Here is a 15,322-nt window from a genome sequence, read left to right on the forward strand (position 1 = left end):
CCTCCCAACTTGACCCTGGCCCATGCTAAAATGGCCCCTCCAGTTACACCTTGCTTCTTCTTATTGGCTCAGATCCCACTCTCTCACTTATTCCTTCAATGATCTTCTATCTGATCTCCATTTTCCTGTACCACCTCCCTTCAAGTTCACTCAACCATACATGAATGCAGCCAAACTAAACAGCATTACTGGGGCCAAGGTGCAAAACAGAGCACTGATAGTCATAAACAGCAAAAGGCACATCTAGCACATAAGATAGCAGTAAAATACAGTCACACAAGCAAAAATATAGTGCAGGTCCCTGAGTCCATGAATGTTGCAGCAGCAGGCAGTTGAACACAATATGGCTTGTCTTCTGCTGAACGAACACCGGAGGGGTGGGCAGCACCAACTCCAGCTTGGACATCATGCCACACTGCCTCTGGCACTTGGTGGAGCGCACCAATGCCTCTTTCCTAGATAGCTGTGAACAGGCAACTCTGCAGCTTAAAGCACAGTTGTCGCTATCACCAAGGGCACACAGCTCCCCTGCAGTCCGCCAGTGAGTAGGACTTGCAACATTCTACGTTAGCTATGTCCAACAGGGTCTTGCCACCACAAGATGATCACTTGCTGTTAGACTGCACATCACCTTCATGCACTGACTCCTCCAATACTTTGATGCAGGCAGCAGCACGATCCACACCGAGTCCAATTCCTTCCGTTTCTCCGCCAATGAGCAACTTGCAGAACTTTAAGTTCTTAATGTCCAGCAGGATCTCGTGATTGTAAAAAAGTAACTTTTGAAAAGGGGACAATAACACCTTTGGTTATCCCTGTAGAAGCCACTGTGTGTGAGCACCGCCATTTTACTGGAGGTTTCCATCACCCAGTGCCCAAAAAACTATCATCCTATTTGGAATAAACCCAGTTATTGAGCCTCCACAGTTCTCCAGGGTACAGAATTCCAAAGATCCACCATCTATTTAGTGAGGAACTGTCATTTAAATCCTGAACACTTTATTCTGAAACATCAGTCCTGTGCTCCTTTCTCATCAGTCATGAGAAACATCCTCCCTCATCTAGCCTGTCAAGTTCTGAAAGAATTTGATGAGTGTCAGTGAGATTTCTTAAATCTTCAAATCAATCCCAGTCTACTCAATTTCTCATCATTTAGCTAACCTACAATCCCTGGAACCAGTGTAATGAATTTTTGCTGCATTCCTTCTCAGGAAGGCACACATTAGGCAAGGAGTTGGAAATTGCTGACTAAAATCCATGTGTGGTCTCACACAGCCTCACAGTTATAGTATAATTGCAGTAATTTTCCTTATTCCTGTATTCAAGTCCAATTGTAATAAAAGATAACATAGTAGTTGCCATCCTACATGATGGTCAACCAGGTCACCTTGAACTTCAATGCTACCCACTCAATCATCATTTAAAAATTATTCTGCTTTCCTATTCTGTGCAATGAAGCAGATACCCTCTTTCCACATTATATTGCATTTGTGATGTTCTCACCCACTAATGCAACATTTCTATAATCCTGAATCTTCATTACATTTTCACACCCTCACCTGGTTTAGCATCATCAGTAAACTTGGAAGCATAACAGTTTATTCCTTCAGCCAAATTGTTACCAAATATAGTAATTATCTTGGGTCCTATTGGCACTGGTCGCAGGCTGTCAACTATTCACACTCTTCTTTCTGACCAATAACCAGCTCTCAGTCCATGTCAGTACATATTCAGTTCCATGTGCTCCAACCAAGTTAACCAACCTCCCGTACAAGACCCTTCACAAACTCTTTTGAAGTTATAAATACAGTGCCTATAGAAAGCATTCACCCCCTTGGAAGTTTTCATGTTTTATTGTTTCACAACATTGACTCACAGTGAACTTAATTTGGCTTTTTGACAACAGAAAAGGATTCTTTTGTGTCAAAGTCAAAACAGATCCCTACAAAGTGATCTAAATTAATTATAAATGTAAACACAAAATAATCAATTGCATAAGCATTCACCTCCCTTTAATATGACAACAAATCATCACTGGTGCAACCTATTGGTTTTAGAAGTCACATAATTAGTTAAATGGAGAACTATTTTTGGAGACCCGTGTGCAGTCAAAGTGTTTCAATTGATTTGTAGTAAAAATACACCTGCATGAGGAAAGTCCAACTGTTGGCAAGTCAGTATCCTGGGAAAAACCACATCATGAAGGCAAAAGAACACTCCAAGCTACTCTGCAAAAAGGTTATTGAAAAACACAAGTCAGGAGTCAGATGGATACAGAAAATTTCCAGGTCACTGAATATCCCTTGGAGTATGGTTAAGTTGATCATTTGGGAATAGTAAGAATATGGCACAGCTGTAAATCTGCCTAGAGCATCCGTCCTCAGAATCCGAGTGACCGTGCAAGAAGAGGACTAGTGATGGAGGCCACCAAGTGACTTATGACAACGCTGGAAGAGATACAAGCTTCAGTGGCTGAGATAGAAGACAACAACTGTTGCCCCGGTGCTTCATCAGTCACAGCTTTATGGGAGAATGGCAAAGAGAAAGCCATTTTGAAAAAAAACCCTCACGAAATCTCGGCTGGAGTTTGCCAGAATGCACATGAGAAAGTCAGAAGTCAGCTGAAATAAGGTTCTATGGTCTGCTCTACTCTCTATATACCCATGACTGTCTGGCTAGGGATCGCTCAAATACCATCTATAAATTTGCTGAAGATACAACCATTATTGGTAGAATCTCAGGTGGTGACAAGAGGGTGTACAGGAGCAAGATATGCCAACCAGTGGAGTGGTGTCACAGCTACAACCTGGTACTCAACATCTGTAAGACAAAACAGCTGATTGTGGACTTCCAGAAGGGCAAGATGAAGGAACACATACCAATCCTCCTAGAGGGATCAGAAGTGGAGAGAGTGAGCAGCTTCAAGTTCCTGGGTGTCAAGATCTCTGAGGATCTAACCTGGTCCCAACATAACGTTGAAGTTATAAAGAAGGCAAGACAGCAGCCATACTTCATTAGGATTTTGAAGAGATTTGGTATGTCAACAAACACACTCAAAAACTTCTATAGATGTACCAGGGAGAGCATTCTGACAGGCTGCATCACTGTGTGGTATTGGCGGGGGGGAGGGGGGAACTACTGCACAAGACTGAAAGAAGCTGCAGAGGGTTGTAAATTTAGTCGGCTCCATCTTAGGTACCAGCCTACGAAGTATCCAGGACATCTTCAAGGAGTGGTGTAGCAGAAATGCAGCGTCCATTATTAAGGACCCCCAGCACCCAGGGGATGCCCTTTTCTCACTGTTACCATCAGGTAGAAGGTACAGAAGTCTGAAGGCACACACTCAGTGATTCAGGAACAGCTTCTTCCCCTCTGCCATCCGATTCCTAAATGGACATTGAATCTTTGGACACTACCTCACTTTTTTAATATATATTATTTGTTTTTTGCATGATTTTTAATCTATTCAATATACATATACTGTAATTGATTTACTTATTCATTATTATTTTATTTTGTTTCTTCTATATTATGTATTGCATCAAACTGCTGCTGCTAAATTAACAAATTTTACGACACGTGCCAATGTTAATAAACCTGATTCTGATGAAACCAAAATTGAGTTTTAGCCATTGGACGAAATGCTATGTTTGGCATAAGCCAAACACTGCACATCATCAAAAGCACACCATCCATACTGTGAAGCATTGTGGTGGCTGCATCATGCTGCAGGGATGCCTCACTGCAGCAGGCCCTGGAAGGCTTGTGAAGGTAGAGGGCAAAATGAATGCCGCAAAAGACAGGGAAATCCTGGAGGAAAATCTGATGCAGTCTGCAAGAGAACTGTGCCTTGGGAGAAGATCTGTTTTGCAATAAGACAATGACCCTAAGCATAAACGCAAAGCCACAGAGGAATGGCTTAAAAAAACAAAGATAATGTCCTGGAGTGGCCAAGTCACAGTCCAGACCTCAATTCAATTGAGAATTTGTGGCTGCACTTGAAAAGGGCTGTTCACTCACTGTCCCCATGCAATCTGACAGGGCTTGAGCAGGTTTTTAAAGACGAAGGGGGATAAATTGCAGTGTCCAGAGATGTGCAAAGCTGATAGAGACCAATTCACACAGACTCAAGGCTGTAATTGCTGTCAAAGGTGCACCTACTAAATACCGACTTGAAGGGGATGAATGCTGATGCAATCAATTACTTTGTTTTATATCTGTAATTAATTTAGATCACTTTGTAAAGACCTGCTTTCACTTTGACACAAGAGATTTTTTTCTGTTGATCAGTGTAACAAGAAGCCAAATTTAATCCACTGTGATGGAATGTTTTAAACAACAAAACTTGAAAACTTCCAAGGGGGTGGGGGTGAATACTTTTCATAGGCACTGTATACAACACACATTGATTTCTTATTTATCAACTCGACTAGTCACAGCCTGAGAGAATCCAGTGGATTGCTTTTTCCCCTTTTAAGGTTCTTTTGAAGACACTGAACTGGAGTTACACGTTGACTTCGGTTCTTTGCGGGAATGGGACTTGCTCGTGGGGTCTCATTAATGGCCGCTATTTGATATACTAAGGACGCGGCTTCGAAGACTAGTGCTCCTTCAGGGTTCCGGGATTTCGTGGCTCTAGAGGCGGGCGGACTCAAGGTCGGTGCCTCTGCAGGAAATTGGTGTGTCGTGGGAGACGGAAGATCGAAAGCAGCAAGCTGGCTGCTGGCTGTGTGCCCAGACACCCAAGTTCTTTGGGCACAGAGATCGAAAAAGAGACACAACAGTCTTCTAACATCATAAATAAGCGAGTTGTTTTTTATGCCTCCCCTCTCGCTGTGAAATGGGGATGCCTCTTTTTCCCTTATTAGGGAGGAGGGGAGAGAGAAAGAGAGAGGGAGGGGGGAGAGGGGAGGGGGGGAGGGAGAGAGAGGGGGGAGGGAGAGAGAGGGGGGAGGGAGAGAGAGGGGGGAGGGAGAGAGAGGGGGAGGGAGAGAGGGGGGGAGGGAGAGAGGGGGGGAGAGAGAGGGGGAGGGAGAGAGAGGGGGAGGGAGAGAGAGGGGGAGGGAGAGAGGGGGGAGGGAGAGAGAGGGGGAGGGAGAGAGAGGGGGAGGGAGAGAGAGGGGGAGGGAGAGAGAGGGGGAGGGAGAGAGAGGGGGAGGGAGAGAGAGGGGGAGGGAGAGAGAGGGGGAGGGAGAGAGAGGGGGAGGGAGAGAGAGGGGGAGGGAGAGAGAGGGGGAGGGAGAGAGAGGGGGAGGGAGAGAGAGGGGGAGGGAGAGAGAGGGGGAGGGAGAGAGAGGGGGAGGGAGAGAGAGGGGGAGGGAGAGAGAGGGGGAGGGAGAGAGAGGGGGAGGGAGAGAGAGGGGGAGGGAGAGAGAGGGGGAGGGAGAGAGAGGGGGAGGGAGAGAGAGGGGGAGGGAGAGAGAGGGGGAGGGAGAGAGAGGGGGAGGGAGAGAGAGGGGGAGGGAGAGAGAGGGGGAGGGAGAGAGAGGGGGAGGGAGAGAGAGGGGGAGGGAGAGAGAGGGGGAGGGAGAGAGGGGGAGGGAGAGAGGGGGAGGGAGAGAGGGGGAGGGAGAGAGGGGGAGGGAGAGAGGGGGAGGGAGAGAGGGGGAGGGAGAGAGGGGGAGGGAGAGGGGGGGAGGGAGAGAGGGGGAGGGAGAGAGGGGGAGAGAGAGGGGAGAGAGAGAGGGGAGAGAGAGAGGGGAGAGAGAGAGGGGAGAGAGAGAGGGGAGAGAGAGAGGGGAGAGAGAGAGGGGAGAGAGAGAGGGGAGAGAGAGAGGGGAGAGAGAGAGGGGAGAGAGAGAGGGGAGAGAGAGAGGGGGGAGAGAGAGGGGGGAGAGAGAGAGGGGAGAGAGAGAGAGGGGAGAGAGAGAGGGGAGAGAGAGAGGGGAGAGAGAGAGGGGAGAGAGAGAGAGAGAGAGAGAGACAGACAGACAGACTGTGGTATGTCACATTACCGGGTGAACGAGTAGTTTTTGGGATACTGCCCGTGTCTTTATTGATGCTTTGCTGCGTGCTTGAGTACTTGGTGGTGGGCACCAATACTTTTTTTGCTGGTGGGGAGGGGGGATCGTTGCTTTGTTGCTGCTTGTGTGTGGGTGGGGGGAGCTGAGGGGGGGCTTTGGGGTTCTAACATTTTACTGTTATTCATTCTTTGGGGCACTCCTCTGTTTTCATGGATGGTTCTAAAGAAAAAGAATTTCAGGACGTATATTTTATACATTTCTCTGACGTTAAATGTACCCTTGAAACCTTTGAATATGATATCTCTTTCATAGAAGCATGCCAATTCTGCTCAGCCCCATACACTTTTCAATGTGCTCCATTGTTACCTTCATTCAAAATTTTAGGACTCTGCTTATCACTGACATCATTCCAACAGGTCAGTGTTTCCCTGTTTTCTCTCTCCCTGTTTTTAAAATAGTGGAGTCACATTTGCTACTCTCCCAACTACAGGAACAATTTAAATCCCCAAGAATTTTGTATGATGATAACCAGGAAATTCACCACCTCCAGAACTCATCCTTTCAAAACTCTGTATGTGGAACATAGGGTCCTTGGGACTTAACACCTTTCACACTCAGAAACTTCTCCACTAATACTTAATTTCTTTCATCCCTCATTCTCTTGACCTCTGGTTCTCCAATTTTTTTTGGCAGTTTTGTACCTTCTTCCATGAAGACAGTCACAAAGTATTCATTTCTCTGCAATTTTCTTATTCGCTATTATAAACTTTTTCCTTTCTGTGTTGACATTTACCCTTACTAGTCAAGGAATCAGAGCTATACAGCACAGAAACAGGTCCTTCAATTCATCTGATGCATACTGTCTTTTTTGACCCTGACAAGAGTTACCAGTTTAAAAAAAGATGGTAAGCTGTAACTGCATATTAATGCAAAGGGGTTTTATTTAGTGCCAGGAGGAAAAACTGCAAAAGCTGCCCAAAAGTTGTGAAGAAAAAAATACTTGCAAGTAGACAAATGAAAAACAAGCATGTATGTACAAAAATTTACAAACATACAGGTTTTCTCCATGACACATTTCATCTTTAACATTCCAATATAACTTTGCACCAAACACAAATGTCTCTTTGGCAAAGCCAGACTGAGGGCTTTAAATCTGCCTCTGTCTGGCCTAGAAGAACCAGGAAATACTGCTGTTGGTTGGGGTGTTGGGGTGTGTGTGGGGGGGGGGGGGATGTAAATCACATGACCAGACCATAATAATTATTTCAGATGCAGAATTGGAACAGTTTAAAGAGTGATTCTAACATCCTGCAATTTTATTTCATAATAGATGCCTTAGTTAAACCCATAGATCCATGTCCACATGCTCAGATGAATATTAAAGAATACTGCCTCCCCACCAGTTGCCTGTGCAGGGTGTAGTACACCTGCTCCCACTAACCCTGCCACTATTTTAGGATGCCCTAAACTGCCCCTCGGGTCTTTTGGGGCCGTTCTACAAACTTGCCTACAAACCGCTAAGTGTGAGTAAAAATGAATGAAACTGTTTGGAATGCCTGTGGCTAGAATCTTTATTTTTATGAGTTATAAACCAGTACAGCATGTTAACTAAAGGGATTGTTTTGATTAGCCAAGCGAGCGATTGTTTTACTGTTGGGGTGTGCAAACAGTGAACTCCCAAGAACAACAGAACCAGAGGGCAAAGTCTTTTAACTACTGGGGAAACTAGACCTGGGACAGAACACGGAGTGACTAATTGGACAAAGGGGCAAGGTTAGCGGGAGAATTAGCATTGCTCACCTGCTCTGTCACACTAATGATATCATCCTCATACACATCCAACTTGTTAATACATCATCACAGCAAGGATATCAGCACTGTACCCTGCAGCACACCACTGGTTATGGATGTCCAATCAAATAAACATCTACACACTACTGCACTTGGCCTCCAATCAAATTTGGATCCAATCAGCCAGTTTGCCTTGGATTCCACATGCCTTAAATTCTTGACCAACCAACCAACCATGAAGGACCTCATCAAATGCCTGACTAAAGCCGATTCAGACAATAACTCGTGTGCTGCTATCATCAGTCTTCTTAAATGCTTCCTCAAAAGATGTAGTCAAATTAGTGAGGTAGAAAATCTGTTCCTGATCTGCCTCTGCCTTTCCAAGTATACACAAGCCCTGTATGTGTTTTCCCCCAATAATTTTTCTAACACTAACAAAATTTGATGACATAGTTAGTTGGCTAACTTGATGTCCTTCTTAAAAAAACATTAGCATTAAAAGAATTTTGACACCAACCCTAGGCCAATATAGATGCAAAACTCTCAGTCATGGCCCCAGTTATTTCCTCCCTCATTGTCTCCTGGGATTGATTTCATTGAGCCAGGGGAATTTATCAGTCCTCCGAGTCCCACGATATTTAAACACCTTCTTTGTAATACTGTCATTCTCAATTATTGACACTTCCCTGGCAAATACAGAAGTATTCATACAGGATCTTGCCCATGTTGCCCACACAGATTACCCCTTTTCTCCTTAAGGAGATACATCTTCTCTTCGACTACCCTCTTGCTCCGCATATACTTTCAGAATGCCTGGGGTTCTCTTTTGCCTCTGTTTCCGAGATTATTTCCTGACTCCTTTATACTCTCCCAATTTCTTCCTTAAATTCTCTCCTATATATTCTACATTCAAGAAATTACCTTGATTTAGTTGCTTGCCATATATTTCCTTTTTTGCTGCTTGATCAAGCCTCCAATATCTTGGTCATGCAAGATTCCCCAATTCTAAAGTGGTTATCTTTCACACTTACTGGAATATGCTGGCCCTGACCTCTCTTTAATTGTTTTTAAAATAACCACTTTTCATGTGTCATTTTACCCATCAAGCACCTTCTCTAAATCTACTTTTTCCAGGTCCTCTCATTGGATTCAGCCTTCCCACAACACAAAACTTCACTTGAAGAGCAAACTTATCCCTTTCCCTCTCTATTTTGAAACTTACAGAATTATGATTGATTTAATATAAATATTCTTCCACAAGCACATCCCCACTAACCAATCTTCATTTCCTCAGACAAGGTTGAGAATCACATACAAAAAGCTGGAGGAACTCAGCAGGCCAAGGAGCATCTATGGAAAAGAGTAAGTACTTGATGCTTTAGGCTGAGACCCTTAATGAGGAGTGTGGGTGACATAGTAGCATAACAGACCCTCATCAGTAAAAGTAGGTAGCAACTCCTCTATCAATCACAATTATCCTCAATATCAGTGCACAACAAAGCTGCATTAGCCCCCTCAGTCCCCTACTTTACTCCCTGTACACTCATTATGTCTTGGACAGATTCTGCTCTAATTTATCCATAAGTTTGCAGATGAATCTGCCATGATGGGCTGCATGTCAAATAACAAAGAGTCAAAATACAGGAAGAACCTAGTGACATGGGTCATGACAACAACCTGTCCTCAAAGTCAGCCAAAGAAGAGAGCTGGTCATTGTCTTGGGGGGAGGGGGGGGAAGAGGGGAGTCAGTGCACATGCTCTTGTTTACATTAATGGTACTGAGGTCAGAGGTTGAGGCCATCAAGTTCCTAGATGTGATCGTCACCAATACCCTGTCCAGGTCCAAGCTCATAGATGCCATGGTCAAGGAAATGCCTCTACTTCTTCCGGAGGCTAAAGAAGCTTGGCATGTCCATTTTGACCCCAATTTTTAATTGAAAGCATTCAATAACAATGCCATCATGGCTTGGCATGGCAACCTCTCTGCACATGACCACAAGAAGCTACAGAAAGTTATGGGCACAACATGGAAATTAGCCTCCCCTCCATGAACTCCTTTTAGACTTCTTACTGCCTCGGTAATGCTGTCAGCATAACCAAAGAGTCACTCTGGACAACCTACCTTCTCTCCTCTCCCATCGGGTAGAATATACCTGAAAGCATGTACCACAGGCTTAAAGATGGCTTCTATCCCAAATTCCTCTGAACTGGGATATAAATACAACCTCAAAGCCCATCAAAATGATGACACTGACTATCTGTGGAATAATTGAGGGAAACTAACTCGATAACAAGTAATGGAAAAAAACAAACATGCTTCCTGCTTATAACTTGCAAGGCAAGCCTCCAGAATGATCACTGCAGTGGAATTAATGAAAGTGATACACTGATAAGTTACTATAAATATTTTACTAATAACTTATGCAGACAAAGCCAGCATAACATCAGTAGCATTATACTGTTTACTTTTTAAACAAGTGTCATAAATGTACATTATTATTTGTTAATTTACTTGTGGTAATATTATTTTATGTGTTGCATGTGAGTTAAATGTACCGTGCTATACACCTTGGTCTAGAGGAACATTGTTTCTCTTGACCATATACATGTGTACAATTGAATGACAATAAACTGAACTTGAATATTGATGCCATCATTACCCATTCCCATACACAAACACACCTCGAGGTTGTATGCTTGGCTCACTACTCTACTGCTCACCTACAGCTCTACTGTGCTAGGAGTTTGAGGAGCTGTGGTATGTCACCAAATACTTACAAATTTCAATGGATGTACTACAGAGATCATTCTGACTGAATACATCAGAGCTTGGTATGGAGGCTCCAATATACAGGATGGCAAGAGAATGCAGAGGGTTGTAAACTCAATTACATGTATAACTCTCCCCACCACTGAGGGCATCTTTAAGAGGTGCTACTTCAAGGTAGCATTCATTATTAAAAACCTTCACCATCGGGATGTGTCCTCATCTTGCTACTACCGTTGGATATAAGGTACAGGAGCCTGAGGAATCACACAACGATTTAGGAACAGCTTCTTCCCCCCTTGTCATCAGATTTTAGATCAATCCATGAACACTACTTATTTTTAGTTTATAGTAATCTTATTACTCCATATTATCAGTTTCCATTATTTAATACTTCATTCTTTCATCTGGGTTTGGCCTTACTTACCTCATCAGTCAATTTTTTAAAGGCACGACTGTCAGACAAACTGTCCTCTGGTTGGCGAAACTGCGGGAGTTTCAATTCTCTTTCCTTAAGTGAATTGATACAAACATGATTAGTTTTCTCATGTTAGTTAAATACTTTCCATTCTTTATTTCTCTTTTCCTGGAAGCATTAGGGGCGAGTTTAAGAATTAAATGTTCTTTCTTGATGAGTGCTACAACTCAAGTTGAATAAATGAACTACCATTGGGTTACAATAAGTAATCTCTGGAAAAAAGATTTACAGTATAAAGAACTAAACAGCTTTACAAAATATACAAAAAGGTGCTTCAATCAAGATACGGGGATTGTCCTCAGCCAGCAAGAGATAGTATTGAATTGTACAGATAATAAACTGGAAATCAGCAGAAATCCTTTTCACCTTAAGAAAAGTTGGAGCTTAAGTAATCTGATTGAACTACAATTAACAGCAGCTAAAATTTCTTGTAGTCCTTTAAGTACATGCAGTGGCCACTTTATTAGGAAGAGGAGTGAAATCTGTTGTGCTTTACTGCTGCAGTAGAATCCACTTCAAGGTTCACCATGTTCAGAGATGCTCTTCCGCGCACCATTGTTGTAACGCGTGGTTATTTGAGTTACCGTCACCTTCCTGTCAGCTTGAACCAATCTGGCCATTCTCTGTCATCTCTCATTAACAAGTCACTTTCACCTACAGAACTGCCACTTACTAGATGTTTTTATGTTGTTCACATCAATCTCTGTAAATGCTAGAGACTTGTCTGAAAATCCCATGAGATTCTCAAACCACCCCACCTGACAACAACAATTATTCCATGGTCAAAGTGACTTTGATCACATTTCTTCCCCATTCTGACATTTGGTCTAAACAAATGAATCTCTTAACCATGTCTGTGTGCTTTTATGCATGTAGTTGCTGAATACTAAAGAATCACTAAATTAAATCTCAGCTATTGGCTTATCAAAAAATGTCATAGTCAGATGACAGATTTTTTACTGTGACAAAACACATATACAACGCTTGTTACATGAAGCATGGAATAGATTACAATGATTCAGGAATTAGTTTCCAAATTCCAATCTACTATATCACTTCAGTATTTGCTTTAGGAAATAAAACCTTTTTTCCATTGGCATCAACAGAAGCAGACAGCTGAAGTTTCCAATGTATAACAGTAATAAGGGCACCATGGTAGTGTAGTGGTTACTGTGACACTATTACAGCTCAGGCTGTTCCAGACTTTTGAATTCAATTCCAATGCTTTCTACAAGAACTCCCTGTGGCATGTGTGGGTGTTACCTGGGAGCTCCGATTTCCTCCCACAGTCCAAAGACATACCGGATGGATGAATTGGTCATTGTAACTTATCCTGTTATTAAGTTAGATTAATCAGGGTTGTGGAATTGCTGGAGTGGTGTGGCTGAGAGGGCCAGAGGGCCTATTCTGCACTGTATCGCTAAATAATAAAGATGGATGATGCCCACAATACAGCATCCAACACAAATAAAGATTTGCACTTACATAGTTCTTTACAGCAATAATGTACTATTATAGTGTTACTGCAGCCAGATTTCTGCAGGAAAGCTCCATAATGAAAGAATAATTGGTTTTAGCACAATGCTGATTGGAAGGAAAAATATTGGCCAGGAATAATTTCCTTGTTCTTTTTGAAATATTGCTGCAGAACCTCTAGCAAATTCCAGAAAGTATAGCCAGCTGCATTTAGAGTCTCTGTTGTAAGTCAACTCCCTCATTTTTAGAATCATCTAAATATCCAACTTTAAAATACATCTCTTAAATGGGATTTGAATTCACAATCTTGTGATTTGGAGGCGATTGCTACCAGTTCAGCCTCAGTTGCTGTACTCCGAGTAACATTAACAAAGATTAAAAGTATTTAAGAACAATTAATGCAACATCCAATACAAAACTTTTTTAAAAAGTTACTTAGACTGGTGAAAATTGTGGAAAACATAAAACACAGGAGGCCAAACACCTGCACCAATTTTTGAAGAGCTACCTGGCCTAACTCTACTTTGCTGCAGTTGGTCTGTAATCCTCAGGCTTGTGGCTTTTCTAAAATCCTTCAAGGATGTGAGCTTCACAGGCTGAGTCCGCAATTGTCTATTTCTAATTGCCCTGGAAGGTGATGGTGAGATGCCCTCTTGAACCACTGCAATCTTTCAAGTGCAGGTATACCCACAATGCTGTTAGGGATGAAGCTCCATGATTTTGACACAGTGATGGTGAAGGAACAGTGATACACTTACAAGACAAGATGGGATTTACAGATACAATGCAGAACAGGCTCTTCTAGCCCAATGAGCCACACCACCCAGCAACAACTTCCAAGCAATAGGCTTGGAGAACAACTTCCAAGGGTGACATTCCCAGCCTTTTGCTGTTCTTGTCCTTCAAAGTATAGGATGTGGGTTTGAAAGGTGCTGTCTCAAAAGTCTTGTTGATATGCTACAGTACATCCTGCAGATGTTACAAACTCTGCTACTGTGCGTTGATGGAATGAGTGAGTGGTTGTGAGTGGGGTGCCCACCAACCAAGTTATGTCCTGTATGGTGTTGACCTGCTTCTGTTCTGAAGCTGCATTCATTCACTCCAAGTATATACCTGACTACTACTCAAAAGCATACATTTCAGGAAGAGAGTTATAAACACACAAAATCTACAGCACAATACAGACCCTTCGGCCCATAAAGCTGTGCCGAACATGTCCTTACTTTAGAAATTACCTAAGGTTACCCACAGCTCTCTATTTTTCTAAGCTCCATGTACCTATCCAGGAGTCTCTTAAAAGACCCTATTGTATCTGCCTCCACCACTGTTGCTGGCAGCCCATTCCATGCACTCACCACTGTCTGCGTAAAAAACTTACCCCTGACATCTCTGTACCTACTTCCAAGCACTTTAAAACTGTGCCCACTCGTGCTAGCCATTGCAGCCCTGAGAAAAAGCCTCTGATTATCCACACAATCAATGCCTCTCATCATCTTATACATCTCTATCAGGTCACCTCTCAACCTCCATCGCTCCAAGGAGAAAAGGCCGAGTTCACTCAACCTATTCTCATAAGGTATGTCCCCGCCCCCCAAAATCCAGGCAACATCCTTGTAAATCTCCTCTACACCCTTTCTATGGTTCCCACATCCTTCCTGTAGTGAGGCGAGCAGAACTGAGCACAGTACTCCAAGTGGGGTCTGACCAGGGTCCTATATAGCTGCAACATTACCTCTCAGCTCCTAAATTCAGTCCCACAATCGATGAAGGCCAATGCACCGTATGCCTTCTTAACTACAATCAACCTGCGCAGCAGCTTTGAATGTCTTATGGACTCAGACCCTCAAGATCCCGCTGATCCTCCACATTGCCAACAGTCTTACCATTAATACTATATTCTGCCATCATGCCTCCTCTCATCCTCCTTCTCTCCAAAGAGTAAAGCCCTAGCTCCCTTAATCTCTGATCATAATCCATACTCCCTAAACCAGGCAGCATCCTGGTAAATCTCCTCTGTACCCTTTCCAATGCTTCCACATCCTTCCTATAGTGAGGCGACCAAAACTGGACACAGTACTCCAAGTGTGGCCTAACCAGAGTTTTATAGAGCTGCATCATTACCCCGCGACTCTTAAACTCTATCCCTCAACTTATGAAAGCTAACACCTCACAAGCTTTCTTAACTACCCTATCTACCTGTGAGGCAACTTTCAGGGATCTATGAACATGTACCCCCAGATCCCTCTGCTCCTCCATACTACCAAGTATCCTGCCATTTACTTTGTACTCTTCCTTTGAGCTTGTCCTTCCAAAGTGTACCAGCTCACACTTCTCCAGGTTGAACTCCACCTGCTACTTCTCAGCCCACTTCTGCATCCTATCAATGTCTCTCTGCAACCTTCGACAATCCTCTACAATATCTACAACACCACCAACCTTTGTATCGTCTGCAAACTTGCCAACCCACCCTCCTACCCCGACATCCAGGTCGTTAATAAAAATCACGAAAAGCAGAGGTCTCAGAACCGATCCTTGAGGGACACCACTAGTCACATCCCTCCAATCCCAATGGGAATGGGACGTGGAATTAAAATGTGTGGCCACTGTGAGATCCTGCTTTCTCTGGCTTTCCGCAGGGATCGCTCCCTACGCAACTCCCTTGTCCATTCGTCCCCCCCATCCCTCCCCACCGATCTCCCTCCTGGCACTTATCCTTGCAAGCAGAACAAGTGCTACACATGCCCTTACACGTCCTCCTTCACCACCATTCAGGACCCCAGACAGTCCTTCCAGGTGAGGCGACACTTCACCTGTGAGTCGGCGGGGGTGATATACTGCGTCCGGTGC

At 43.6% G+C, this 15,322-nt stretch overlaps 1 protein-coding gene across 1 annotated transcript in view; it reads right to left on the reverse strand.

Moving 5' to 3' along the window:
• The window catches only part of ccdc17 (coiled-coil domain containing 17), a 104,208-nt gene that overhangs the window by 84,592 nt on the left and 4,294 nt on the right, over positions 1–15,322 (reverse strand). Inside the window, exon 3 of the mRNA XM_072274544.1 lies at positions 10,949–11,032. Within this exon, the coding sequence (XP_072130645.1) occupies positions 10,949–11,032 (84 nt within the window). The remainder of the gene's footprint in view (positions 1–10,948; positions 11,033–15,322) is intronic.

This window comes from Mobula birostris, chromosome 12 (assembly GCF_030028105.1).
Source record: "Mobula birostris isolate sMobBir1 chromosome 12, sMobBir1.hap1, whole genome shotgun sequence".
In the NCBI taxonomy this organism is placed as follows: Eukaryota; Metazoa; Chordata; class Chondrichthyes; order Myliobatiformes; family Myliobatidae; genus Mobula; species Mobula birostris.